The 27,878-nt window shown below is 55.0% G+C and overlaps 2 protein-coding genes across 5 annotated transcripts in view; one reads left to right on the top strand and one right to left on the bottom strand.

Moving 5' to 3' along the window:
• BCAP31 (B cell receptor associated protein 31) overlaps window positions 1–1,284 on the bottom strand; it is a 30,440-nt gene extending 29,156 nt beyond the window's left edge. The window contains exon 1 of one of the 3 annotated variants that reach the window (XM_037821108.1): window positions 1,189–1,284. The gene's annotated coding sequence lies outside the window, so the exon portion shown is untranslated. The other 2 variants (XM_037821109.1, XM_037821110.1) reach the window with 2 other exon arrangements.
• A 370-nt stretch (window positions 1,285–1,654) lies between these two features.
• Window positions 1,655–19,817, top strand: ABCD1 (ATP binding cassette subfamily D member 1). 2 transcript variants are annotated; one of them, XR_005214575.1, is made up of 10 exons: window positions 1,655–2,933; window positions 5,591–5,771; window positions 12,168–12,310; window positions 12,399–12,567; window positions 13,376–13,470; window positions 14,981–15,126; window positions 15,833–16,022; window positions 17,834–17,918; window positions 18,227–18,352; window positions 18,484–18,626. XR_005214575.1 is itself a non-coding variant. In XM_037821732.1 (10 exons), exons 1-10 carry the CDS (start codon window positions 2,043–2,045, stop codon window positions 18,728–18,730), a joined length of 2,229 nt encoding a protein of 742 aa, XP_037677660.1. In that variant the 5' UTR covers window positions 1,655–2,042; the 3' UTR covers window positions 18,731–19,817. The 2 variants fall into 2 exon arrangements, 1 of the variants encoding a protein (XP_037677660.1); XM_037821732.1 differs by having other exon boundaries at window positions 15,877–16,022; window positions 18,484–19,817.
• Window positions 19,818–27,878: the final 8,061 nt, after the last annotated feature.

The raw sequence follows: 27,878 nt of genomic DNA, 5'->3' as shown, positions 1-27,878 counted from the left end.
CACAGAAGGAACAGAAGGAGTCGTGAGAGTTGGGCAGCCAGTGACACCCAGTTCAAACACCCTCTAAGAGGTGCCAGCACCCTACTTTGGAGTCTTTCGAGCGTTGGCTGCAACAGGGTTCCACTGAACAGGGATCCCGGCCAATGGTGTTCAAAAGCCTGACCAAGTTCCCTTGGTTGGGAGAAAGTTCCTCGCGGCCCTTCCGGAGGTGTTCTAACACGCCCAGAGCCGCCTCGCTTGACGACTGCTGGCTGGAAAGATTCCTCGGGCCCGTGGAACTGCAAAGGCGTCTTTAGCAGACAGCGCTGTATACACGCCAGGAAATTAATTCTCAGCCACGCAGCAGGCCTGCTCCCTTCCAGCCAGGCCGGGCTTCGCTGCGGCGGTTGGGCGGTTGGCAAACCCGCGCCCCCAGGGCCCAGCCGGGACTGCAGCGCTGCGGGAAGAGCCCGGTCTCCCGGAGGGCCGGGCGCCCCGCCAGCCTCCAGCGCCTGCAGCCCAACCAGGGGCCGCGGTGGGGGGACCGGGACTAAGGCAAGCTCTCGCGGGGCTGGGGAGCTGGAGGGGAGGGGGGAGGCCTTGACGAAGCCCACCAGGGCAGGGCGACTCCTAGAGGGCGGCAGCCAGGGCTCAGGGGGAAAAAAAAAAAAACGGCCCCACCGGGAGAAAGTTCTAGAAGCAGCAGCGCCCTAAGGCGGCCCGAGGAGCCCCACCTCGGCCAGCAGGCCCGCAGCCCTCGTCTCATAGGCCGCACAGCTCGAAAGCCCTTTCCCCTCCGCCAGAGACTGGCCCGCGCTCCCCCCGGCCCGCGCGATACCCCGGTCCCCGCTCTACCCGCGGGAGGCGACAGCGGCCGCCGGCCTGGTTCCCCCCGGCCGACTCCCCTCAACCGGACCCCCTCAGCCCGGCTCCCCCCGGTCGACTCCCCTCAACTGGACTCCTCTCAACCCAGCTCCCCTCACCCGGACCCCCTCAGCCCGGCTCCCCTCGGCCGACTCCCCTCGGCCGACTCCCCTCAGCCGGACCTCCGTCAGCCCGGCTCCCCTCAAGCCCGACTCTACACCGCCACCCCAACCCACCCTCAGCCCCGGCTCGCCACTGCCCTCAGCCCCGGGCCCTCCCGGCCGCAGCCCTTCGGCCCCGGTGGAGGAATGGCCCCGCAGCCCGAGCGGCGAAGGCCCGGCTCACCGAGTCTTCTCACAGCCTCCGCGCACGCACCGCCGCCGTCAAACTCTCCCACCAGCGACGCTGGCCCCGCCCCTTCGAGCTACCGGAAACCGGAAGCGGCCCGCAGGCCACGCCTTCCCCGCCCGCCCACCAACAGCCGCGAGGCCGATGGCTCCCCCATGGCCACTTCCCACCCCGCCCCCGAGCGGAGGGCTGGGCAGCGAGACCTCGCTCCGCGGGGCGTCGGGGCGGGGCCCCGGCGGGCAGGCGCAGGGGCAGCTTCTCTAGGCCGCGCGGTCCTCCCGGGTCTCTGTGGTCTGGGCGGGGGGCGGGGCCCGCCCCTGGGGCGAGAACGGGGTGGGGCGCCCCGTGCCCGGGCTCCGCCTCCCGCCTCTCCTCCGCCTCCGCCCCTTTCCCCCGCCGCGCCCCTGGGGAGGGGTGGGTGGGTGGGGATTACGGGCCGGTGGCGGAGTCACTGTCGCTTCAGCCAGGCTGCCGAGCAGACGGACGCGCCTGGCGTCCCGGGGAGGGGCTGCACTGGGGGAAGAGGGGAAGAGACGTCCTCCCTGCCCGAGACCTTTCAGATCTCTGACCCCAGGGGCCAGGGGACTGACCCGACGGGGCCCGAGCCCCTCCTCCCCCGGCTGCCTGGAGAAGCTGTGACCCTGGAGGGTCCCGAGTGACCCCCACCCAAGGGCCCCAGCACCACCCCGGTCGCCTAAAGCTACAGTCTCAGTGGCCAGGGCAAGGCTTCCAGTTGCCTAGACAGCGAGCCTGGGGTCAGAGGAAGGACCTTGCACAGCCAGCAGCCAGCTCCTGCCTCGCCCTCTGCCTCAGGCCCCAGTCCCAGCCCTGGGCCTGCCATCCCAGGTGACATGCCGGTGCTCTCCACTCCCCGGTCCTCGCGGGTGGCCACGCTGAGACGCACAGCCGTGGTCCTGGCCCTCGCCGCCTATGGAGTCCACAAAATCTACCCCCTGGTGCGGCAGTGCCTGGTGCCGGCCAGGGGTCTTCAGGTGCCACCGGGGGAGTCGGCTCAGGAGGCCGCAGCAGGCAAGGCCAGCGTGAACCGGGTGTTCCTGCGGCGACTCCTGTGGCTTCTGCGGCTGCTATTTCCCCGGATCCTGTGCCGAGAGACAGGGCTGCTGGCACTGCACTCGGCCACCCTGGTGAGCCGGACATTCCTGTCAGTGTATGTGGCCCGCCTGGATGGACGGCTGGCCCGCTGCATCGTCCGCAAGGACCCACGGGCCTTCGGCTGGCAGCTCTTGCAGTGGCTGCTCATCGCCCTACCTGCCACTTTCGTCAACAGTGCCATCCGCTACCTGGAGGGCCAGCTGGCCCTGGCTTTCCGCGGCCGTCTGGTGGCCCATGCCTACCGCCTCTACTTCTCCCAGCAGACCTACTACCGCGTGAGCAATATGGACGGGCGGCTCCGCAACCCTGACCAGTCCCTGACGGAGGACGTGGTGGCCTTCGCTGCCTCCGTGGCCCACCTCTACTCCAACCTGACCAAGCCGCTCCTGGACGTGGCTGTGACCTCCTACACTCTAATGCAGGCGGCCCACTCCCGCGGGGCCGGCACGGCCTGGCCCTCCGCCATTGCCGGGCTCGTGGTGTTCCTCACCGCCAACGTGCTGCGGGCCTTCTCACCCAAATTTGGGGAGCTAGTGGCCGAGGAGGCCCGGAGGAAGGGGGAGCTGCGCTACATGCACTCTCGTGTGGTGGCCAACTCGGAGGAGATCGCCTTTTATGGGGGCCACGAGGTGGGCAGCTCGGGGCACTGGGCCTGGAGGAAGGCTGGCGGCTGGGAGGCCTGGGGCATCCGGGGCGGCAGGGAAAGCCCCGGGGCTGGCCCGGGCTCACACCATAGGGGTGGGTGGGTGACAGGAGAGGGGGCTGCTGAGCGCTGCCAGGGCCTGGGGCAGACACGGACCTAGGCACAGACAGGGCGAAGCAGGAAGGCCGGGCCGGGGCTGCCCGGTGCCAGCTGCCTGCATGCCCCAGGCCACTTCTGCTTTCTCTCCTCCTCCGCCTTGTGCTGGCCTCGGAGCTGCCGATCCTAGCGGTTTGTGATGCCAGAGCTCCCGGCTCGTCCCACTCCTGCAAGCTGCCCGGGGAAGAGGCGCCTGCCATCAGGAGGCCCGGCAGCCAGAGCGAGGGGGCGGCCAAGTGGCCCTGGCCTCCTGTCCTGGCCCTCCGTGGCCCTTTGAAGGGCAGCCTCGGGCCAGCGTCCGGGCATCATGGCCGTGACTCAGCCCAAGCGGAAGTTAACGAGCAGTGCCCAGCGCTGCGGCCGCGGCAGCGATGGCAGCCACTCGGGCCGGGGCTGCCCCCCACCTGGGCCTGTGGGCCTGCCTGGCTGCCCCGCTTGGCCGCCTCCCCACCGCCCCGGGCCAGGGATGCCGAGGCCCGTCGCCTCGGCGGGACGCACTTCCTGCTGGCCCCGGCGGCTGCCCTGCCCTTCCGCCCCGGACCCTGCGTCAGCTGCCTGCCCCCCTCCCCGGGCAGGGGGGCTGGAGGGCTATGGGGGGCGCGGGCAGGCGGGCCGGCGGGGCAGCTGCCGGGAAAGGTTACTCCGGGTCAGTGCTCCCTTTATCTCGCCAGGCTCCTCCCCTTCCTCGTGCCTGGGGTGGTGGCAGCCTCCGGTCCTGCTCTCTGTCACTCCGGTTTCAGTTCCCCCAGGCGCCCCTGGGGGGTGGGGGGTGGGGAGGGGCGCGATGGCATCCATCGCCCGAAGGCCAGCATGTGCTCCCAGGGTCAGGGGGCCCCCTTTGCCCCCTGACCTTGCCAGATTGGGCTCGAAGTGGGCCTAGAAGCAGACTGGTCCCTGGCAGTAATGGCTTGTCCCCAAACTCCTCTGCAGAAAGGGACATCCTAACTCCGGAGCTGGTGCAGCTTAGAGGGGAGGTGCCTGCTTGCAGCTATAAGCCGGAGCCTCTCACCTCCCCTCCCGCCCACCAGCGGGCCTGGCCTTGGCAGGCAGCCTTTGGCCTCGGGCGAGGCACTGGGTGTACTCCCCGCAGCTCCATTGTCAGCCCTGGCTGGCACTCCTGCCAGCTGCCAGCACGAGTCTGGTTTGCCAGGGCACCCCAAGGATGGTTGCTCCTTTCAGGAACAGGAGGCTCGGCTTGACGCGGAGCTGGGCCGGGCGACGGGACAAATGGGCCCTGGTAGCAGTGGGCTGAAGGGAGATTACTGGCTGTGAGTAGGACTTCCTCTTAGCTAGCTTCAGTAAACAGCGAGTTTGCCAAGAGGAGTTGCTGGGCAGGGTGAGAGGGCTCCGGGGGGCATGCCCAGCAACCCACTTGGCTAGGCCTCAGCCAAAGGGTCCAAGAAGTTGGAGGGTAGGCAGGGGACAGGCCGAGGAGAGGACTGATGGCCCCTGTCGGACAAGCATGTGGCCCACCCCAGTCACATGGGCTGAAGTCCCCGTGGACACTACAGTAGAGATTCTACTCTTACTGGCATTTCAACAAAGAGCCTTAGTTAAACATGCGTGCACACACACGACCTCTTATTTGGTTGCAAACAAGTTGAGCCTTTCTCAATGGGTCAAAGCATCATTGAAAAGAATCCAGTTCTCCGAAGGGCTCTGGCAGCCCTGCCTTCTACCTCCGAGCTGTGTGACCTTGGGCAGGTGGCCTTACCTCTCTGGGCTACCGATCTCCTCGCTTTCCTCATATACAATGGATGTGCCGATGCGGATTCAGCGGGACGATGGCGCCAGGCTGGGCAGCTGTTGGCAGCCAGGTTTGGAAGGGCGGGGCTGGGGCATCTGGACCGGCCCGGACCGAGCCAAGGAATCCACAACCCCATGTCCTCCCCACCCCCCACCCCCTGTCCTTGCCATGACCGCTGCCTGGGACCTCCGTGCTTCCGCATCTGAGCTTGGGCGCCGGGCTGTCCTTGTGGAGCGTGCCCTGTAGGCACCGACTTGGGAGCGCACCGCCATGGCTTCGGTGGGAAAATGCAGTGCAAGTTTCCCACGGGCAGCGTGGGAAAGTAGAGTGGGAGGGCGGTGCCTGCGTGCAGGGCAGCCGCCGCCTTTTGCTTTCCTCTGCTGCTCTCTGCGCAGCGCAGGGTGGAAGAGGAAGACTTGGTGGTCTTCTCCGGGGGGCTGCGTCTGGGCGGCAGGGGCTTCCCCCAGCAATTGCTGATAGAAACAGGGAAAGGGGCTTGGGGCCTCCCTGGTAGAGTGGCACTGTGGGAGAAGACAGAGGGGCCCTCAGCAGGGCCGGGGGGAGGCCCTTCTTTGCCACCACTGTACCCCAGCGCTGCCCTTTCCCCGTAAACAGGGCCCTGGCCCCGCCAGGATGGTTGGATGGTGTAGCTCGTGTGGGTGACACTTGGGGGCCTCTCAGTGTGGCCCCCACGGGAGTGGCGGCCGGGCTCCTCTATGTGTCTCGTCCTCTCCCGGCAGGTGGAGCTGGCCCTGCTACAGCACTCCTACCAGGATCTGGCCGCCCAGATCAACCTCATCCTGCTGGAGCGCCTGTGGTATGTCATGCTGGAGCAGTTTCTCATGAAGTACGTCTGGAGCGCCTCCGGCCTGCTCATGGTGGCTGTGCCCATCATCACCGCCACCGGTTTCTCAGAGTCAGGTGAGAGCGAGGGCGGAGCTGGGGCCGGGGGCCTGGCCCGGGAAGAAACCCGAGAGCTCCCGTCCTCTGCTGGAGACGTCGAGGGTCCTCCAGCTCCCCGGGGCTCCCCGAAACTGGGCTCCCCCATTCGCAGCTCCTTACAGCCTCTGGCCCTGCGTATGCCTTCCCCTCCCAGCAGCCCCTGCTCCTTGGCGCCACTCACAGCTGAGCCCAGAGCCTGCCTGCCCCATGGCCCACTCACTGCATGTCCCTTCACCACCCAAGTGCACCCCAGCCCACTTGTCCCCATCCTTGGCCCGATGGCAGCCGGGAGGGGGGGGATGGAGGGAGTACTTTGGGCAAGCCCCTTCCTCCCCCTGGCCTCGGTTTGCCCACCGTTTCTTCCAAGGCACAAAGGTTAGAGACCTGTGCTGGAAAGACTAGGGGGCATGGGCGGCCTGTTGGGTCAGCGATCGGGTTTTCACTGTTCCCAGTTTGTCCCACCACTGGTTCGGAACATACACGTTCTAGTTTTAGTCTTTCAGCGGCTGGCCTTTAAGTGTTATCAGGCATATCTGGAAGCGGTCGGGTTAATTCAGAACTCCCCCTCCTCCTGGACTACAGAAAGTCCTAGAACCCTTGAACTCAGAAGCAATCCCCTTCTCACATGCTGGGGGCCAGTGTAAATTTTGGCTTCCCCTTGTTTTTATACTGTGCTTTGGTTTTATCTGGTCCATGCTTGTCTGCATTCACCACGTTTTTGCCATTTTCTTGGCTCCCCATTCCTCGCTTGCATCTCGATCCTCTCCTCTGCGTTGTTACCTTCCTCCAGAGGTACATCTTCTAAAAGTGCTTTCAGCAAGGGTTTTGTAGGAGGAAACTCTCAATATTTGTTGTTGTTGCCTGAAAATGACTATTTCCCCCTTAATCCTGAACAAAGGGTGCACAAGCCTAGGTTGGCAGTTTTTTCCTCCCAGCCCTTTGCACTGGCTTCTGGCTGCTTCTGGAGCTGTTGAGAAATCTGTTAGTTTGTCCTGCCTTTATCATCTGTGTTTCCTCTCTGGTTGCTTTTATGACCTTCTCTCTGTCTTTGGTACTCTGCAGTGTGGCTGCCGTGTGTCTCGGTGTGCCTTTCCGTTTATCTATCTGGCTTGAGACTGTGGCGTGTCCTTTGGATATTCAGGTTTTTCAATCATTCTGGGAAACTCTCAGCTTTTACCTCTTCAAATATTGCCTGAATCCCATTCGTTTATTCTCTCCTTGGGGAACTCCTGCTAGATATATGCTGGACCTCTCACGTTATTTTTTTTAATGAACTTTTTATCTTGAAATACTTTCGAACTTACAGGAAAGTTGCAACAATAATACAAAGCCCCTACAGAGAACTCCAGTCTACCCCTCACCCAGATTCCCAGATCCACCAACTTTTAATACTTTGCCACATTTACTGTTTCTTCCTTCTTTCCTCCATTTCTCCCTCCCTCCCTTCCTTCCTTCCTTCCTTTTCCTTTCTTTCTATCCATCCATTCATCCGTTTTTCTGTCTATCTGTTTGTCTATTTTCTGAACATTGGCGAGTAGGTTGCACACATCATGCTCCTTGCACACATAATACTGCCATGTACATTTCCTAAGGACAAGGATATTCACTTATGTAGCCACTTTAAGTGCAGTTATCAAGTTCAGGAACTTTAACATGGATATAAAGCTTACAGTCTAGATTCCAGTTTTTCTATAGGTCCCAAGGATATCCTTTGAGGCATTTTCTCCTCCATTATTAGATCCAGTCCAGAATCACATATTACAGTTATGTTGGTATCGACTCTTGAGTCGCTCACTTTTTTTTTTTTTTTAATTGCGGAAACATCTATACAACACGAACTTTCCCATCTCCATCCCTCCCAAGCACACCATTCACACTCAATGTTGTGCTTCCCTGGCACCATCCATTACCAGAACTTTCCCCTGTCCCTCTCCCTCTATTTTTTTCTCTTCATCTCTCTTTGCTATTTCCCATCTGCCCTACCTGTGCTGAGTTCTGAGAAACTTCCTCAGATCATCTTCCTGCTCACTAATTCACTGATTTTCTCTTGAGCTGTGTCTAATTTGATTTTTTTCATATTAGAGATTTCAGTCTTTATTTTCTTAAATTATAATAATAAGGAAAAAATTCACACTTTGTTATTTCAGTATTTGTAATTTTTATGTGTTATAATGTTTCTATCTTTCTCTGCCATTTATTTGTGGACAGGAATATCAGGGCCTGTGAGAGACAAGCTCCTTACACAGTTGCTCATAATTTAAGGCCATCATAGGTCACTAGCGCTTATGCTAAAGACGGAGTTTAATAAAACTTGTGCTGTCCCCCAGTCATTGACTATTTAATTATTCAAACAAAGTTTTTTGATCTCCACCTGCTAATTTGATTTTTTAAACATTTTGGTGACTATTTATTTCCATGGGTTCTATCTGATTCTTTTTCAAACCCACCTGTTGGTGTCTGATTTTCACATCTTTTTGACTGCTGCTTTTATGCTTTGTATCAGATTAATCACACTTATTCCACAGCCTCTTTCCAGCTATTTGGTCCTGTGATGCCCCTGAGGGTCTGACCCCAGTTTTTCTTGCGTCCACCGGCCTCCGCTTGTGGTGGGTCGTTTCCTTGTGTGTTTTTGTAACAGGACTCTGTGGGAATCCTGCATGGCCTAAATTTCAAGGTGTAACTCACCGGCGATATTTTGCTTTTGTTTTGGCCAAGCGCTCCTTGGATAATTAACCAGTCTGAAGCCATTTTCACATTAATTTTAAAGCTTGGGGTGGGGGGTTGGTTGTGGTTCCCGGACTTAGAGGTAGCAGTAAACCGAGGCTTTTAATTACAAATGCTCAGGGCCCTGCCTCGGGTAATTAAGCTCCTTGTCTTCCCCGTGTCTCTGGGTTTCAAAGGATCCCTTGTCTAGTTGCTTCTCTTTTTGCTCCTGGGGATTTTCCTTATTTTCCTTCCAGCATAGCTCAGCTTTAAAAAGATGTTTGTTATATTTTATCCAGTTGGGTGGTAAGAGAGTGTACCACTTTTACATATATTTATAGTCCAGTTGGAAACAGATCTCTGATTCTCTCCCCATTGGCAACCCCCCTGCTTCAGGGCTTCCGGGCCACTCAGCTGCCTGCGCCCCTGTCTGTATGACCCCCCCACCCCAAGAGTAAGGTTCAAATTGGGTTGTTGGTTCCTCTGCAGCACATGGGCCTTGTGGCAGACTCTGAGAAGCTTGGATCCAATCCCCACCCTCCTGGCCCCTATCTTCAGCTTTACCTTTGGAAAACAAAATGTGAAAAGCTCCCACCCCCTTTGCATGCTCTGCTTTGCTCTTGCTTGTCTGCTTGTTATTGCCCTGAAACGCCAGGTTGGCTCCTGCCTCAGGGCCTTTGCACTTGCTGTGTGCTCTGCCAGGAATGCTCTCTCCTCTGACAGCCCCCTGGCTCCCTCCCTCCCCTCCAGCAGGGCCTGCCCTCCCCTCCCACCCGCCTTTCCATTCCCTCCCTTTGCCTTGCTTTTCTCCCAAGTGCTGAGCACGTCGAACGCCCTATTTCGCTCGTCTCGCTCTCCCCGCTTTAGGCTGGGAGCTTCAGGAGGGCAGGGAATTTTGTCTGTTTGGTCCTTGCTGTGTCCCCAGAACCTGGGTGCTTGGAGGAGAGCCTTGTACACCTGGGGGCAGAGAGGGAGGTGGGAGGGGCAAGTGCTTTGCAATTGGGGACAATTTAGATAAGCTCGGTTCTTGGACTTCTGGTGGCTTTTGGCTGGCTGGCACCACAAGGCCAAAGGGCGGGGGAGAAGCTGGGGCCTGTGGCTCCCCACTCGGGCCCCCGGGGCCTTGCTGGACACGGCTGCCAGCTCTCCTGCTCCCCAGCCCGGCCTTAGTCACCTGAGACTCCCAGGGGGTCTGCCAGTTTGCCATGAGTTCAGCAAAGTGCTACCACCAGGACACCCTGGGCGGAAAGACACGCAGACCCTTCCCTCTGTCTCCCAGGACATCAAGGAGGAGTGCGGTGGCCTCCCGGTCCCCACGGTTCATTTTCCCATTTCCCTGGGCCAGACCCCAGACTGCGGGTGCTCTTTCACCCATCTTGCCCCTTCAGCACCCCTCCACTACTCTGTGGGGCAGCTATCCTGAACCAACCTTCCGTTCCCTTCCCTGCCTCCCTGCCATGGTGTCCCCCACTCCAGCATCAACATAAGCCCCTGGGGAGACTCCTCAGTCCTTCACGGAATCTTCTTCCCCTCCACATCTGCCTGGGGAGACCCAGCAGCCCCCCACGAGGACAGGGCTTTCCCAGAGCCTCACCAGTGGGAGCTGCACGCTCACCCACGCCCCGGGACCCTCAGACTTGGCTCCCTCCTTGCTCCTCCTTGCCACTTCTGGAACATTCCTTGGGTAAAAATCCTGCATCCTGCTCCCTCTCAACACCAAGGGCTAAGGGATTCAGGGCCATTGACGGGAGAGGGTTGACATGAGTGGCCACAAGTTCTGCATGGTAAACCGGGAGCAGGCTCCTAGGGAGAAAGCCAAGGCATCTCCAAGGCCAAAGGAGGGAGTACAGATGGAGGAGGCCACGGAGGCCAGAGTGTGGCTGGTGGGGCTTCCAAAACACCAAACTCCCCTTTGAGAGGCTTGGGGATGCACCAGCTCCGGAGATCAGATGACAAGATCCAGGTTGACCCCGGGAACGGCTGGACAGAGGGAGATGGGTCCCTTAGGTAGAAGGAGGTGGCAGTGCCGAGAAGCAAAGCCTGAGGCCCAGTGGTTCATTGGTTTGAACAGCTTTATTGAAATGCAATCCACATACCATACAACCCACCATATTTTAGTATTTTCTCAAGGTTGTGCAACCGTCACCACTGTCCAATTACAGAATATTTGCACCACCCCCAAAAGAAATCCCGTGTGCATTAGCAGTCACACACCACCTTCCCTCCCCACAGCCCCACGCAGCCACTTCCTGTCTCCATGGATGTGGCTGTTCTGGAGATGTCATATAAATTGAACTGTACGAAATGTGACCTTTTGTGTCTAGCTGCTTTCACCCAGTGTAACATTTTCGAGGTTCTTCCTCATTGCAGCCTGTATCAGAACTTCACTCCTTCTTTTTAAAATTTTTATTTTACTACCATATGTACAACCTAAAATGTCTCCTTTTGACTCCATTCAGATATATAAGCCAGTGGTGTTAGTTACCGTCACAATATCGTGCTGCCGTCACCAAAACCTTTCCATCAACTCAAATAGAAACTCAGCTTTTAACTCCCCATTCCCTACCCCCTCCCCAGCCTCTGTAACCTGTATTCTAGTTTCCAACTCTATGAATCTGATTATTCTAATTATTTCACATCAGTGCGATTGTACAATAGTCGTCTTTTGTGCCTGGCGTATTTCACTCAATATAATAACATGTCATTCCTTTATGGCTAAATAATATTCCATTGTATGGGCACACCATGTCTTGTTTCTCCATTCATCCATTGACAGAGACTTGGGTTGTTTCCACCTTTTGGCTGTTACCAATGTGTGGACATATGGGTTCAGTTCTCTTGGTCTATACCGAGGAGTGGAATTGTTGGGTTGTATGGTCATTCTATGCTCAACTCTTTGAGGGACCGCCAAAACATTTGCCACAGCGGCTGTACCTTTTTACATTCCCACCAACAATGGATGAGGGTTCCAATGTCTCTGTATCGTCAGCAACACTCGTTTTTTCTGTCTTTTTTATTCTAGCCACCCTAGTGGGTGTGAAGTGGTAGCTCATTGTGCTTTAGATTTGCGTTTCCCTAATGACTAATGATGCAGAGCATCTTTTCACATGCTTATTGGCCAGTTGTAGATCTTCTTTGGAGACATGTCTATTCAGATCTTTTACCCACTTTTTGATTGAGTCGTTTGTCTTTTTGTTGTTGCACTTGAGGAGTTCTTTGAATATTCTGGATGCTAGCTCCTTATCAGATAGATGAGTTACAATTATCATCTCCCATTCTGTGGGTTGTCTTTTCAGTTTCTTGATAATGTCCTTTGATACACAATACTTTTAAATTTTGATGTAGTCCAGTTTATCTCTTTTTTTGTTGCTTGTGCCTTTGGTGTCAGATCTAAGAATCCATTGCCAAATTCAAGGTCATGAAGATTTATCTCTACATTTTCCTCGAACAGTTTTATCCTTTCAGCTTTTACATTTGGGCTGAAGATCCGTTTGGAGTTCCTTTTAGTGTGTGGTGTGAGGTTGGGGTTCAGCTTCATTCTTCTGTGTGTGGCTCCCAGTTGCCCCAGTGCTGTTTGTTGGGGCGACTCATCTTTCCCTGTCGTGGCTCATATTTTACTTTCCATCGTCTCTGCCTTCTCCCTCCCTACCCCTGCCCCTTTGTGCTTGGTAGACTCGGAGGTGGTAAAGAAGGCAGCCTTGGAGATGGAGGAGGGGGATCTGGTGAGTGAACGCACAGAAGCCTTCACCATTGCCCGCAACCTCCTCACTGCTGCCGCAGATGCCATTGAGCGGGTCATGTCATCGTACAAGGAGGTAAGCCCCAGCCCAGGCCCCCACACCTGCCCCCGTGACCCTCTACTCCCAGCTGGCAGGCACTGAGCTGGGGTGGCCCTCCACGCAGGTGACGGAGCTGGCTGGCTACACGGCCCGGGTACATGAGATGTTCCAGGTGTTCGAGGACGTCCGGCGCTGTTGTTTCAAAAGGTCCGGGGAGCTGGAAGAGGCTCAGGAGGGAGCTGGGGCCGTGGTGAGGTCTGGCATCCGTGTGGAGGGGCCCCTGAAGATCCAAGGTGAGCCCCCCCTACCCCTGGCTGCCCAGTGCCAACCCTCCTGGGCTTCCCCAGCCACCCTGCCCCAACTCTGACACTTGGGGTCCATTACAGCACCCCCACCCCATCCCATCCCATCCTAGTCTGCCAGGGAGGGGAGAGCTAAATGGCAGGGTCTTTGAGGACTTGAGGATTTGAGCCTAGCTCCCAGGGGGAGAGCTTCTGGGTGGGACAGTCACCCTTCCCGGAGTCCCTGCCACCGGCCAACCTGTTGATTCTCTGAGCTCCTCCTGCACACCCCAGCCTGTATCTCTCTTTGCCAAAGAGGGGGGCGGCAGTGAGAGAAAGCTCCGGGCCGTGTGCAATCATGGCGGAGGTGGTCCAGCCAGCTGCCACCTGCAGTGGGAGCCAGGCACTGAAGCAGCGGGGACCCTCGAGTTGGAGCCGCCTTTCAGACGGCACGGGGAGGGGAAAGCTGGGGAGCAGGCATTAGAGACTCGGTGCCCAGGCTTCTGGAGGACCAGAGAACCAGCCTCCATGGGCCGTGGTAGCATTTGACCCTCCCCTGCCCAGAGCCCAGTGGTAGACACAGGGTGGCAGGGAAGACAGAGGCAACTCATTGGCAGAGCCAGCCCTATTCCCGAGGGACCCTGGACGGGGCTGGTCGGGAATCTCCCAGCATGCTGTTGGGGGTGGGCAGGCGGGTGCCTGAGGAGGGAAGGGGCGGCACAGGGGCATGTGGAACCCACCTTCCTGGGGACGGCCCTTCTCCCAGAACACACCGAGAATGACGCCTGCCCCCACCCCCCGCCGCCCGCCCTCTCTCCAGGCCAGGTGGTGGACGTGGAGCAGGGCATCATCTGTGAGAATATCCCCATCATCACGCCCACGGGAGAGGTGGTGGTGGCCAGTCTCAACATCCGGGTAGGTAGAGTCAGGGCGGGGGGAGGGGCCAGAACCAGACACGCTGGCTGCGCCGGGCCGGGGGACTGGGAGGTGCCGGGGAGCAGCCCAGGCGTGCCAGCTTTGGCCTTTGCAAGCCCCGGCCTTTGGCATCCAGGCTGGCGGGCCTGTCTGGGCTTTTGGTGGCCACTGTCCCCAGAACTACATGGCAGGCGGGCTAAGGTCAAGGCGAGGGACCAACGTTCCGGGGCAGTGGAATCAGCTGATAAAGGCAATGAGCGATTACCACGATGGGTCAAGGGTCAACCGAGGGTTCCCAGGCCGCTTGTCACCAGTCTTCCCTCTGCCCACCCCCCGTATCAGGGAGCTCCAGGTCACCTCCCGCTGGGGGCTGGACCCAAGCACTGGAGGCACTGGCCACGGAGAGGGAGCCCTGGTTGCTAAGGCCACCGCCAAAGGGTGGGGGTGCCCTGGAGTGGGGTGGGGGGCAGGGAGGGAAACCAGAAACCAGAGGGCAGTCGGGGAGGTCCCCGCGCTCAGGGAGGCTCCACTCCAGGGGACAGGGGGCAACAGGAGACCCTTAAATGTTACAAAGGTCCCAGTTTGACTGCTGTCCAGGGTACAGTGGGGACCTCAAGAAGAGGGAGGCAGAGGACAGATGAAGAACCTTCACCTAGGGGCCACTGGGTGACTGGGCAGTGGCCTGGGAAGACCGTCTGGATTTGGAGAAAAGACCGGAGCCGGTTGCAAACACAGATGGTGGGAGTTGGGGGCTGCAAAGCTGGGCTCTGGAGGGGCCATGTCTGTCCAGCCTGGGAGCTGGCCCCGGATCCAGGATCCAGGGAGATAAAGCAGCCGGAGGCAGGGCCCAGGCTGCCCATTCTGCTGCGGCTCACCAAGGGGTCCTGTGACTATGAGGCCCGAGGACAGGGCTCTGGGGGACAGGAGGCAGGTCCTGGCTCACTGCACACCCAGCCTCCGGCCCCACAGCTGCTTCCCCTCCCGCCTCCCTCACCTGCAACTCACCCAGGTCCTCCTTATCCCCCCGGCCTGACCTGATCGCACCCCCGTCCCCCAGCATCTCACTGCCCCAGAGCCTGCCCTCAGGCCCCCTGGCCCTGCTCTGACACCCTGGCCCTCCCCCTTCCCGCTTCACCTCCCCTCCTGCCCGGCTGTGTGCCCACCCTCCAGGGCCCAGCAGGTCTTCCCTGGCTTGGGCTACCTTCAGGCCCGTCTGGACACCTGGACGCCTCCCACCTTGGGGCCGCTGGCCATCTGGTGCTCACCCTCCCACACCCCAGCACGCTCCCTGGCACTTGTCGGGGGGCCCCGGCAGGCAGGGCCCAGGGCTCATCCACGTCTCCATCTCCTGGGCTGGCCCAGAGATCACAAAGGGGCTACCCACCGGCCTTGGCCCTTCCTGGGACCCTGGGCCCAGGGAGCCTTCTGAGGCGGTAAAGGGGCTGGTGAAGGTGTGGGGAAGGAGTGAGCTGGGCCCTCACGGGTGCCACGGCTCCCCACGCCCCCGCAGGTGGAGGAGGGCATGCACCTGCTCATCACAGGCCCCAACGGCTGTGGCAAAAGCTCTCTGTTCCGGATCCTGGGTGGGCTCTGGCCGGCGTACAGTGGGGTGCTGTACAAGCCCCCACCCCAGCGCATGTTCTACATCCCCCAGAGGTGAGTGGGCACGGGAGCCACCCTCAGGGCCCGGGGGAGAGCCTCTAGGGGCCTGCGAGCAGGGCGGGAGAGGGGACGGGGCAGGTGCTTTCCCTCCTGCCTCCTCCCACCGTGTGGCCTGCGAGGTGGCCGGGGAGTAACGGGAAGCCCGGGGGATGCCCCTGGACTCAGCAGGGCTGTGGGGCCTCCCACCTCCCTCCTTGCCCCAGCCGGCTCACGTGCCGAGTTCAGATCTGGGCCGAGTGCATGTGTGTGGTGTGTGCACGAGTGTATGCATATGGGGAGGGGGTGCAGGTGTGCCGTGGGTATAAAGGGGTGTGGCGTGTGAGCATGTGCTGTGTGTGCCTGTGTATACACAGATATGGTGCATGCATGTGGTGTGGAATGCACACGTAGGCATACATGTGCGACTGCACACAGGTGCGTGTGTGCACTGTAGTGTGTGCATACTTGTGTGGTATGTGTATGGTGTCTGTGTGTGCACGTGTGGGGATGCACAGGTGAATGGGTGAGTGTGTGGTGTGTGTAGTGTGTGTTTGTGGGAGTGTATGTATGTGTGCCCACGTGCACATGTGTGTGCCGTAGGACCATGTACGTGTGTGCTATGTGAGCGTGTGGCGTGTGCATGTGTTCCTTGTGTGTGTGCACACACGTGATGCAAGCACATGGGCTCTGCACGTGCACATGCCACCTCACGCACCTGCAGACCCAGCAGCCAGCCCGGCCTGTGCGCACACCACTCTCGTGCAGGCCCTACATGCCCGTGGGCTCCTTGCGCGACCAGGTCATCTACCCGGACTCAGCGGAGGACATGCGCCGGAAGGGCTGCTCAGAGCAGCAGCTGGAAGCCATCCTGGACATCGTGCACCTCCACCACATCCTGCAGCGGGAAGGAGGTAGGAGGCAGCTTTGGGGAGGCAGCTTTGGGGAGCCACCGGGTGCTCTTTGTTCCAAAAGACTCCAGCAGGGAGCCTGCTGCCAACCCCACCACAGCCAGCACAAAGATTATCTCCCAGCCCAAGGGTCCAAAGGGCTAAGGTCACAGGGGTGGGGCCGAGGGGCTGGCACCAGGAGCTCTTGGCTACCTAGGAGAGCGGACAGGTGACCGGTGGCTCCAGGCAGGAGACCCGGTGCACCCAGGGGTGCTCAGTACCTTGGGGCCCAGGGCCCAGCCTCCTGGAGAAGTGAGGTCAGAGCCAGGACCTATGAGCTGCGAGGCCCCCTGCCCGCCATTGCCCCAGTGAAGGAGTCAGGAGGCAAGTGCCAGGCCAAGGGAGTGAGGGGCAGAGTGGCCCGAGAGTGAGGCTGGGGCTGGGAAGGGGGGATGGCAGCGGGCCCTCCAGGCCAGGGCCCTGGGCGAGGGGCAGCCATCGGGAGGTGGCAGGCGGGGAAGGGGCAGGTCAGCTGAGCCTTTCCAAGAGCTCGCCCGGCACTGTGCCCGGGGCAGGGGTGGTGGATGGCATGTGCTGCCGGGTCGTGTGGGGTGAGGGGAAGGCGGGCAATCCAGGTGGGGTTTGTTGCGGTTTCTGCTGTGACAGGAGGGGAGAGGGTGGGACAGCTGCAGGGACGGCTCCCGGGCCTGCGCGGCCCCTGGGTCGCAGAGTGTCCTTGAGCAAAAACTTTGCCTCTTCTCCTTCCCCAGCGAGTGAGGAGCAGTGCCGGCACCTCCCTGGGGGTTGGCCTTCGAGGAGGGGCAGCAGGCTTCCGGGACCCATGGGGTTTTGGGGGATCCCTCCCAGGCCCTGTCACCTAGCATCATAAAGGGGGGCACATAATGGGCTGCCCTCGTTGCCATAGTTACCCCAAAGCCTCCTCTCCAGCTTCTCCTACTGCATCCATCCTCAGCCTGTGTCCTCCTCCTGTCCCTGAAGGTGCCCCCTTAGGGCCAACCAGGGGAACCCATTAGGATCTGGGTCCACTGTGAGTCACAGCCCCCCACCCGCCCCCAAAGCGGCTTAATGACAAACAACTCTATCTTTCTGTGACATAAAAGTCCCGAGAGAGGCGGCCACGGGTGGTGGGGACAGCCCTGCTCTGCAAAGGCCTCAGGGACCCAGGCTTTCCCCAGGGTCACCTCCTGGACCGAGACAGCCACCCCAGCTGTCGGTCACATCCGTGCTCCAAGCGGCCGGGTAGAGGAAGTATGGGGCAAAGCATGCATGCCTTCTGTCCTTTAAGGAAGGTTCCAGAAGCAGCCACTTGGGTAACACACTGATACCCTATTGGCCAAAATTTAGTCACATGCTCGCACCTAGGCCCAGGTGAGCTGGGGAGTATGATGGTTTTCTGGGCAGCTGGGTGCCCCGCCAGAGCTCCTGGGACCATGGAGGGGAGGGTGGAGGGGAGATGATGAGCCGCCTCTGCCCCCACATCCTGGCCAGATCGTCTCGCCCACTGCTCGCCTGCCCGAGCCCGGCCTCAGCGCTGGATCTGGGCAGCGACCAAGGCCCAGCCTGACCTGCAAGGAGCCTGCGTTCCGGGGAGGCAGCTCCCACCATCCCTTGAGTCCCTGCTGTGCCCATTGTCGGCCCCTCACTAGGTCCAGCAGGGTGCCCGAGCGCCACTCCAGCATCCCTCAGCCTCTCAAGGCGACTGCGCCATTTGCCCGGCTGGCTGCCCACTTGTCCCAAGTGAGGTTGGCCAGCCTCGGCCCGCACCGTGCAGGCCGGGCCACATTGAACAGAAAGCCCGCGGCCCCTCTCCCCAGGTTGGGAGGCCGTGTGTGACTGGAAGGATGTCCTGTCGGGGGGTGAGAAGCAGCGGATCGGCATGGCCCGCATGTTCTACCACAGGTGACCGGGGCGGTCGGCTCTGCCCGTGGCAGCGTCCTCCCAGGGTCCCCGGGGGCCGCCCCAGATCCAGAGGCCGGCACATCTGGGAGGTGGGGGAGGTGGGAGGCAGGGACCCTGCTCAGCAGGTGTGCCCCTGGGGACGCCTGAGGAGGAGGGCGGCTGCCACCAGAAGGCCCCTCGTCAGTCCCTGCGGTGATGTGCAGTCCCCGGGAGCAGACTGGGCGAATCACAGGTCCAGGATCCCACTGGGGTGCGTGGCCAAGGCAGTGGGGGGCTCACGGCCTCTCCCCTGGGCCCCGGCCCTCCAGGCCCAAGTATGCCCTCCTGGACGAGTGCACCAGCGCCGTGAGCATCGATGTCGAGGGCAAGATCTTCCAGGCGGCCAAGGACGCAGGCATTGCCCTGCTCTCCATCACCCACCGGCCCTCCCTGTGGTAGGTGCCGAGGAGGGGGCAAGCACCCACAGAGCTGGGCCACTGGGGGCCGGGGGAGGGCGGCGCCGCCACCTGAGGGGGCCCCTGCCCCTGGCAGGGGGTCCCCCATCCTGCTTCTCCTCCCGGCCCAGGAAGTACCACACGCACCTGCTGCAGTTCGACGGGGAGGGCGGCTGGAAGTTCGAGAAGCTGGACTCAGCGGCCCGCCTGAGCCTGACGGAGGAGAAGCAGCGGCTGGAGCAGCAGCTGGCCGGCGTCCCCAAGATGCAGCAGCGCCTCCAGGAGCTCTGCCAGATCCTGGGCGAGGCCATGGCTCCCCGCCGGGCCCCCTCTCCCGGCCTCCAAGGCCCCAGGGCCCTCCAGGGGTTCGCCACCTGAGAGAGGGCCCTGGCCACACTCCCCTGCCCCCAAGCTCTCAGATCACATGAAGTAAACCCCCACCCCAGCATGCCCTTGCCCTCCTCCCCGGCCTCCTGGTCCCATGGAAGCCCACCGGCGAAATCACGTGCCCCTTCTCCCAGTGCGCCCGCCCTCAGGTGGATAGCCACCCAGGGTCTCAGCTGGCTTCCTGCCCCTCGCCCTGGGGTCTGGCCAGGCCCGGGCCGGTGGGCCGCCTTGCCACGACTGTGAGCTGTTCAGGGTAGCCGAGTCCTTTATGTGGCACAGTTGGGGGCACCCTAAGCAGGGATCCCCGCCTGCCCACCCCAGGCCCCAGCTCACCACTGCCAGCCGGAGTCTGCCCGGCCTTGGTGCCACCCTCCCGAGACTCAAGTGTCCCCAGCACCCCCTTCCCTCCCTGCCAAGAGCCCACGCCCCACCGCTTTATCCCCGCCACACGGGGTGGCCAGGTGGGACTTCTGTCCTGCGGGACACACTTCCTGCTGTCACAGCACCCCGGTGGGACCCCCAGCCAGACACAGAGCCTGCTCGTCACGCATCCGGGCAAACATTGCACAGTTTCCTAGCAAGAAGAATGTAAATCCCGCCCCTCTCATTCCCTAATTTATTGGATTCTCTTTTGGTCTCCACTCCTGATTGCCAATGTGAGTCCCCTGCCAGGTGGGGGGATGGGAAGCAGGGCCAGGCAGCTGTCTCCCCCTCCCCCATGGGCTGCCCGGCCTCTGAATCCCCCCCACCAACCCCGGGCCCTGGCTCCCACCCACGGCCAAACCCCGCAGCCCACCAGGGGGGCACAGGCCTCCGCTTGCCAGGCACTCGGGCCCAGGCCAGGGGCCCCGGGGAGATAGACGCTGGGCTGCTGGGAGGGAGGGCACCAGCGTTCCCGGCTCAGTGCCAAAGAGGGGTCTGCCTGGGGCAGGGCGGGGGGAGCTGCTGTGCCAAGGAAGGCGGCCCTTGCTGGAGGAGGGAGACCCCACTGCCGCTGCGTGCCTTTCCCGGGCCCCTCAGCTCCGGGGCCAGGGAGCCCCCCTCATTCCCTCAGTAAAAACCTCCAGTGGAAAATTCACCCCGGCTTTCCTGCCTCCTCATCTGTCAGGGTATTTGAGGCACGGGTGGGGGTGGGGTTGGTTGCCTTTAGGGGAAATGGGCAGTGTGGGAAAGGAGTGGACCCCGGCCCCCAGGACCCTCAGGGAAGAGAAACTAGGGAGCTCCCAAAGCACAGTGCTCTGGGGTCTCGCATGGTGACAGAGAGGTGGATTCAGCACAAATAGGACTGGGGACCAGGCCCGGGCTGGATGTGGGGACAGGCACTCGTGAGAAGCAGCGAGTGCCACAGCCACCGGACATGGGGCACAGAGGACAGCCCTGACCCAGCAGGCAAGGGGCGGCAGGGAAGATGTGATGGCTAGGCTGGGAGCTGAAGGGACTGCAGCCCAAAAAGATGCCAAACGTGTACACCAGGGTTCCCAGCAGCAGCACACCTCGGGGCCAGGAGCTGGAAACAGCCCAAGCATCCATCAGCCGATGGACAGACGCACAAAACATGGGCCAGCCACACAACGGAGTGTTGTTCGGCCAAAAGAAGGAACAAAGTGCAGATCCCCATGACGATGGGGCTGGACCCGGAAAACACGCTCAGCGAAGGAGGCCAGGCACACAAGGACCTGTGTTGTCTGATTCGGCTTATCAGAAATGCCCCAGGATCTGTAAATCCATGGAAACAGGAGGCGGATTTGTGGTGACCATGGGCTGGGCATGGGGCGATGGGGAGTGGCTGCTGAATAGGGCTGGGCTTTCCCTTTGGGGTGATGTGAGTGTTCTGGAACGAGATAGAGGCGATGGTTGCACAACGTGGTAAATGTACGGGCCCCCGAGTTGTACACTTTTTAAAGTGGTGGATTTTCTGTGACATGAATTTCACCTCAATAATAAAGAGGCACACCACAATAATAAAGGGGCACACCACTTGCCATGGCCCAGGCAATGGAAGTGGGGATTGGAGCGCCATGAGAAGAAAGTCAATGGGCCTGGCGGCAAGGGGAGGGGAGAGTCAGGGTGACACCTGGGTCCAGGCTTTGAGGAACCAGGTGGGCAACGGCACCGTCCACTGAGAGGGTGGGTCGGGTTAGGCCTTGCCAAGGCCAAGGCCGAGGCCCCGGTCAGCGTCACGCAGGGATGAGGAGCGGGCCATTGGCAATGGGAGCTGGGAGCTTGGACAGGCGCTCTGGGCTGGGGATCCCTCGTGGTAGAAGTTCTGGCGTAGACCGCTGCGGAGAAGGCACTTGGGGACGTTTTTCTCTGCGCTTTGAGGTCGGGCTTTATTCCTAATCCCAGGAGAGCTGGTGAATTCAGGGGCTGGGAGTCTTTCCTCTGAAGATCACGTATGTCATCGATACCTGATAATAAATCTCTTTCAGAAACCTAAAGAACTAGAGTGGTTCTGTGGTCTGCCACCCAAAGCAACAAACCAGGCATCTGCTGCCCAAACGGAAGCTAGTGGAGAGAACTTATCATGGGACAAAGGGGACTTTGGGGCCAAAAGCATAACTAGGGCTAAAAAAGGTCACGACATAATGATAAAAGAAATATTCACTCAGACGCCTTAACCAAAACGCACCTGAAATCGTGTGCACCTACCTAACGACAGAGCCTCAAATGTATATAAGATATAAAAGTTGCAGTAAAAGGAAAACACAAATAAATTCACCATCGCAGCGGGAGATTTTACACCTCTCACAGGAATTGACAGCTCAAGCAGATGGGATTAGTAAGAATAGAGACAAATCAAGCTTGATTTGATGATGGTCCAAAAACTAGAGACTACACATTTTCAAGTTCACATTGAACGTTTGCTAACTCAACCACGTTCTAGACCACAAAACACGTCTCAGCAAACACTAAAAAATTAGCATCGTGCAGATCATGTTCTCAAACTGCAAGTGAATAATAAATCGACACCAAAACCAAAATTAAGCCCTCCCAATACATTTGGGAATTTAAAAATACACTTCCAAATAATTCATTGGTCCAAGAAGAATTATAATGAAAAGTTAAAAACATTTAGAACTGAACAATGATGAAGCCAATACATATGAAAATGTGTGGGACACAGCTCAGGCAGTACTTATAAGGAAATCTATGGCTTTAAAATGAACGAACACTAACTCAGGAAGTTAGAAAAACCACAATAGAATAAACCCAGAGAAAGCAGAAGGAAGGAAATCATGAAGACAGCAGAAATTAATGAAAGATCAATAAAACCAAAAGTTAGCTCCCCAAGCCTCTGGCTAGAACGAAAGGATTCTCAAATAAATACAAATAAACAATATTGGAAAGGGGAAAAGGGATATAACTACAGATACAACAACTATTTAAAACCTAATGAGATAAGTTTTACCCTTGGGAAGACGGTTGCTGCAAAGGAGAGGCTAGGCCTCCCTGTATTTGTGCCTAAGAGTCTCCTCCTGAATGCCTCTTTGTTGCTCAGATGTGGCCCTCTCTCTCTGGCTAAGCCAACTTGAAAGGTGAAATCACTGCCCTCCCCCCTACGTGGGATCAGACACCCAGGGAAGTGAATCTCCCTGGCAACGTGGAATATGACTCCCAGGGAGGAATGTAGACCTGGCACCGTGGGACGGAGAACATCTTCTTGACCAAAAGGGGGATGTGAAAGGAAATGAAATAAGCTTCAGTGGCAGAGAGATTCCAAAAGGAGCCGAGAGGTCACTCTGGTGGGCACTCTTACGCACAATTTAGACAACCCTTTTTAGGTTCTAAAGAATTGGGGTAGCTGGTGGTGGATACCTGAAACTATCAAACTACAACCCAGAACCCATGAATCTCGAAGACAGTTGTATAAAAATGTAGCTTATGAGGGGTGACAATGGGATTGGGAAAGCCATAAGGACCAAACACCACTTTGTCTAGTTTATGGATGGATGTGTAGAAAAGTAGGGGAGGGAAACAGACAGACAAAGGTACCCAGTGTTCTTTTTTACTTCAATTGCTCTTTTTCACTCTAATTATTATTCTTGTTATTTTTGTGTGTGTGCTAATGAAGGTGTCAGGGATTGATTTAGGTGATGAATGTACAACTATGTAATGGTACTGTAAACAATCGAAAGTACAATTTGTTTTGTATGACTGCGTGGTATGTGAATATATCTCAATAAAATGATGATTTAAAAAAAAAAAAAAAAAAAAAAAAAAAAAAAAAAAAAACCTAATGAGAGACTTTAGGTTAAACATGGTAGGCTGAACTCAAGTTTGGCCTGGGCTTCCTCTCAAAACACAGCTAAAATGACAGTAAATAATTAAAGATGTTTAAAGTAATAGATTTGCAACAGAAAAACGAAAAGAGTACTTACCAATAACATTTTGAAATCTGGAAAACAGGTGAAGTAATAACTGCCTTAGGACACCAGAGCAAGCTTTAAAAAAAAACAACAACAACAAGAAACAAAGAATAATGGGAGGAAGGCAGAAGAAGCTGCCAGAAATTTAGAAAACAAGGCTAGAAGCTCCAATAGCCAACAAATGTATTTCCAGAAAGAGAGAACCGGAAAAACAAAGGGGAGGAAATTATCAAAGAACTCATTCAAGAATACTTCCTAAAGAAACAAAACAGAGTCAAGTAATAAAGCCACAGATATATGGAAACTTGGCAGGTGACGATCAATGAAGAAAGGAGAAATGGTGCTGGCACAATTATTTGTGCCATTTGGAAAGAAACAAAAATGTCATTTTCAGGTGGATAATAGACTTAGATATGAAAGGCAAACCCACAGCACTTTGAGAAGACTATGACCTAGAAACAGGGAAGGATTTCCTAAACACAAACTATAAAGGAAAAACCTTTATAAAATATTTGATCATGTTAAAATTAAGAACTTCTTTTTGTGGAAAGGCACCAAAAATATGACCAGGCACTTCACAGAAAAGGAAACACCATCAGCCGATGAAGAGATACTCAATTTCATTAGGAGTCAGGGAAATGCCGATTAAAGCCACCATTGAAATATCCTTTTATTCCCACTGATTGGCAGCAATTAAAAAGTCTGACAATACCAAGTGTTGGCAATGACATGGGGCAACACTCATATACTTATATACTGCTGGAGGGTATAAACTGGTTCAACCACTTTGAAAGACAACATGACATTATTTAGTAGAGTTGAAGACGTGCAAACCGATCGCTTAACAATCCCAGTCCTAGGCATGCCCTAGAGAAGAGCTTTCACAAATATGCGAGGTTACATGTTCAAAAGTGTTGTTTATAATAGGCAAAGGCCGGAAACAACCCAAATGTCTATGAGCACAACAGACAAATGAATTATGTTAGAGGCATACCCTGGAATACTATACAGCAATGACAAAGGCTTTACTATGGCTATAGGCACCAACTAGGATGTATATCACAAATATAATGTGGAGTGAGAAAAACAAGCTACACAAAAGTACATCCAGTATGATGGCATTTACATAAAATGGAAAAAAGCATGCCAAACTAAATAACATATTGTTTAGGAATAGTTCACACAGGGGACAACTATAAAGAGAAGCAAGGAAACGATGGTATGTGGTGGTTTCAAAGGCGTCGGAACGTTCTGTTCTCACGCTGATGGTAGCTATAAAAGGTATTGCACTTTATCATTGTTCTCCAGACAATTTGTGTAAGTTGTAGGTACTCTTGCGTATGTATGAGGTTGAACGGGATGAAACTGCCATTTTTGGTAGGTCAAAAACAGCTGAATATTAAGCAATTTTGTCTGGTTTTGACCTGCTATAATTCATAGTCATAAAATAAATAATGAGATAAAAACAAAAGAACTTTGTGCTAATCGATGAAATGGGCATTTTCCCAGAAAAATATTACTGATCAAATATTGACTCGTGAAGAAACAGAAACCCTGAACAGCCCCATAATTATTACGGAAACTGAAGAGTAGTTTAAAATCTATGGGGACAGGGGCAGGAGGCTGCCCAAACCAAGCCAAGATGGTTTTACAGGGGAACATTATCAAACCTTCAAGGAACAGATAATCCCCATGTTATATAAACTGTTCCAGGGAACAGCAAAAGAGGAAATGCTCCCCAACCCATTTTATGATGTCTCAGTACCAAAATCAGACAAGGGTAATAAAAGGCCAAAATGTAAGCTGAGCCAGAACAGTGTAATAATGCAGCATGATGAAGTTGAGTTTATCTCAGAGAATGTGGGGGTGGTTTAACATTAGAAAAATCAATGTTCTTTACCACATTAATGGATTAGAAAAAGAAAAGCCATGTGACCATTCTCAATAAATTCAGAAAAAGCATTTGATAAAATTTGACATGTGGCAAACCAGGAATGGAGCTCAAACTCAAAACTCAAAGTTTAAGGGACTAGAAATGATGTGGCAACAATCATTACTTGCAGATGATAAGACTGTGTAAGTAGAAGAGCACAAAGAACAAACAGATAATTAGACTTAATGCAAGAATTTAGCAAGATATCTTGATACAAATTCAAAAGACAAAAAAATTGTTTTTCTATATACCGGCAACCCACGATCAGAAAGTAAATTAAAAAGAAGATTACATTTACAATAGCCTAAAAAATCAAGTCCCTAGCAATAAATCTAACAGAGGACATACCAGTCTTTTGTGGAAGAAGTTATTGAAAGGATTGAAAGGGTCTTAACAAATAGAAACACACTGTATTCACAGATAGGGAAACTCAATATTTTAGAGATGGCTATTCCCCAAAGTGATCTAAAATTCAATGAAATCCCGCCTCCCCCCCAAAAAAAATCCCGAGTTTTTCATGGAACTTGACAAGTAGTTTCTTAAACTTCTAAGAAAAACTAAAGGGCCTAAAAAAGACATGATAGTCTTGAAAAATGAGGAAAGGAAGGAGTAACAGAAGGAGGGGGAGAACGAGGAGGAGGAGAGGAGAAAGAGAAGAAGCAACTTCTGAATACAGGATTTCCTTTAAACATTTAGTAAATGAAACAGGGATAGACAACTAAACCTATGGGACAGAAGAGAACATATACCCACCTAGGGGCAGGGCAGGGCCAAAGATGGGACAAAAGATGGGCAGAAGAGTGGAGTGGGTACAAAAACATCCACATGGAAAATGATACAACTAGATCCCTACCTCACACCATACACACACAAGTTCATTCTAGATGGATTAAAGACCTGAATATGAAAGGCACACTTGTAAGATATTTAGATAAAAGACCCAGGAGAATATATTTATGATCTAGTGTGGGGAGAATGTCTTAAGCAAGACAGAAATTACAAACCATAAAGGACAAAATTGATAAATGTGATTATGTTAAAATTAAGAGCTTTTGTTCATCAAAGGTTACCATAAGCAAACTGAGAAGACAAGTAACAGACTAGGAGAAGTAACCAAAGAAGGATTGGTATCTGGAATAGATAAAGAATGCCTAAGAAATAATAAGAAAACACAATTTAAATAGAAATATTGGCAAAAGACGTGAACGAGCATTTCACAGAATATGAAACATAAAAAGAGGCTACATATTACTAGTAATCAGGGAAACACCAATTAAAACCCCAACAAGAACACTGATCCTTTTCAAATTCTCCCCCCCCCAAAAAAAACAGAAGAGGAGGAAACACTTCCTAGCTCATTCTATGAGGCTGGCATCACCCTGATAACAAAACCAGATGAAGGTAGCACAAGAAAAGGAAATTACAGACCTATAATATCCCTTACGAATATAGATGCAAAAATCCTCAACACAGCTAAGAGGAGGGGAGTGATAAAACCAATTTACAGCTTTTGCAACAAGTATATTCAATTTGCCACATGCAAAAAAGTTGCCTATCTATCCTCGGTTCAGCATTTGAAACCAGCCTTTCCTGCTCTCAGTTCATTCAGTCTTCCTAACTCTGGCCTTCAAGAACTTTGATTACAACTTTAAGTGTCCTGGCTTTTCAGAATACCTGGTTTTAAGCTCCAATTCTAAAAGTGTTTGAATCCAGGCAAGTTCTCTAAATAACTTGAGTCTTGGGTTCCTTAATCTGTAAATGGTTAATTCATTATTCACAGACTTATTGTGACGGTTCTGTGAGGTGACATTTGTGCTCAACATAAGAATCCCCAGTAGACAGGACATCTGCTTCCTGGATATAGATCCAGAACTAGGCTGGATACCCTTTCCACTGTTGCAGAAGGCTATTGTTTGGACTGGGGGGGGAGTGGGTTGGAAAACTGAAGCTATTAATCAATAAATCAATAGCTGCATTATTTACTCTGCTGTATTGCTTTGCTTTGGCTTATAGTTTTTTTCTTTTTATCATGAAATACAAACTCAGCAGGAAGTTGCAAAAATAGTAGGGTTTCGTGTACCCTTAACCCAGCTTCCCCCAGTGGTTAACATCCTACATCACTAGTATAATAACAAAATCAGGAAATTGACATTGGTACAATATGTATTAGAATAACTATATGTTTTAGATTTATGTGGTGACTGTAACAAATCACCACAAATTTGGCACAAGCCCTGCCCCATCTCCCACTCCCATCCCCTTCTCCCCTGGCAATGAATGACTCAGGTAAACTGAAGACTTCCCAACTTCTCTGTTTTGTTTCAGAGTGGGGTAGGTTGAACTTCTAGATTTATTTTTCACATTTATGACCTAGAAGGCTATTGGTTTAATTAAAACAATGCCCTCCTTTAAAAAATTTTTTTACACACATGGCTCCATCATCGGTGATTTGATAAAAGAAACACCTTCCTTTTCTTATCCATAAATGTTGTGTACAAGGCTTGTAGAATAAAAAGAATGACTAAAAAAAATTCCTCAACACAATTCTGGCAAACGGAATCCAACAGTATACGAAAAGGATTATAACCACGATCAGGTGGGATTTATCCCAGGAATGCAAGGGTGGTTCGATGTGTGAAACTCAATCAGTGTAATACACCACGTTAACAGAATGAAGGAACAACTGCACAGTCTTCTCAGTTGATGGAGAAAATCATTGGACAAAATCCAACACCTTTTCATGGTAAAAACACTCAGAAAACTAGGACTAGAAAGGAACTTTCTCAACATGACAAAGGACATTGACGAAGAAACCACACGTAACACACTCAATGTTGAA

The sequence above is a fragment of the Choloepus didactylus genome, chromosome X, assembly GCF_015220235.1.
Source record: "Choloepus didactylus isolate mChoDid1 chromosome X, mChoDid1.pri, whole genome shotgun sequence".
Taxonomy (NCBI): Eukaryota; Metazoa; Chordata; class Mammalia; order Pilosa; family Megalonychidae; genus Choloepus; species Choloepus didactylus.
This window is presented reverse-complemented; position numbering and strand designations above follow the sequence as displayed.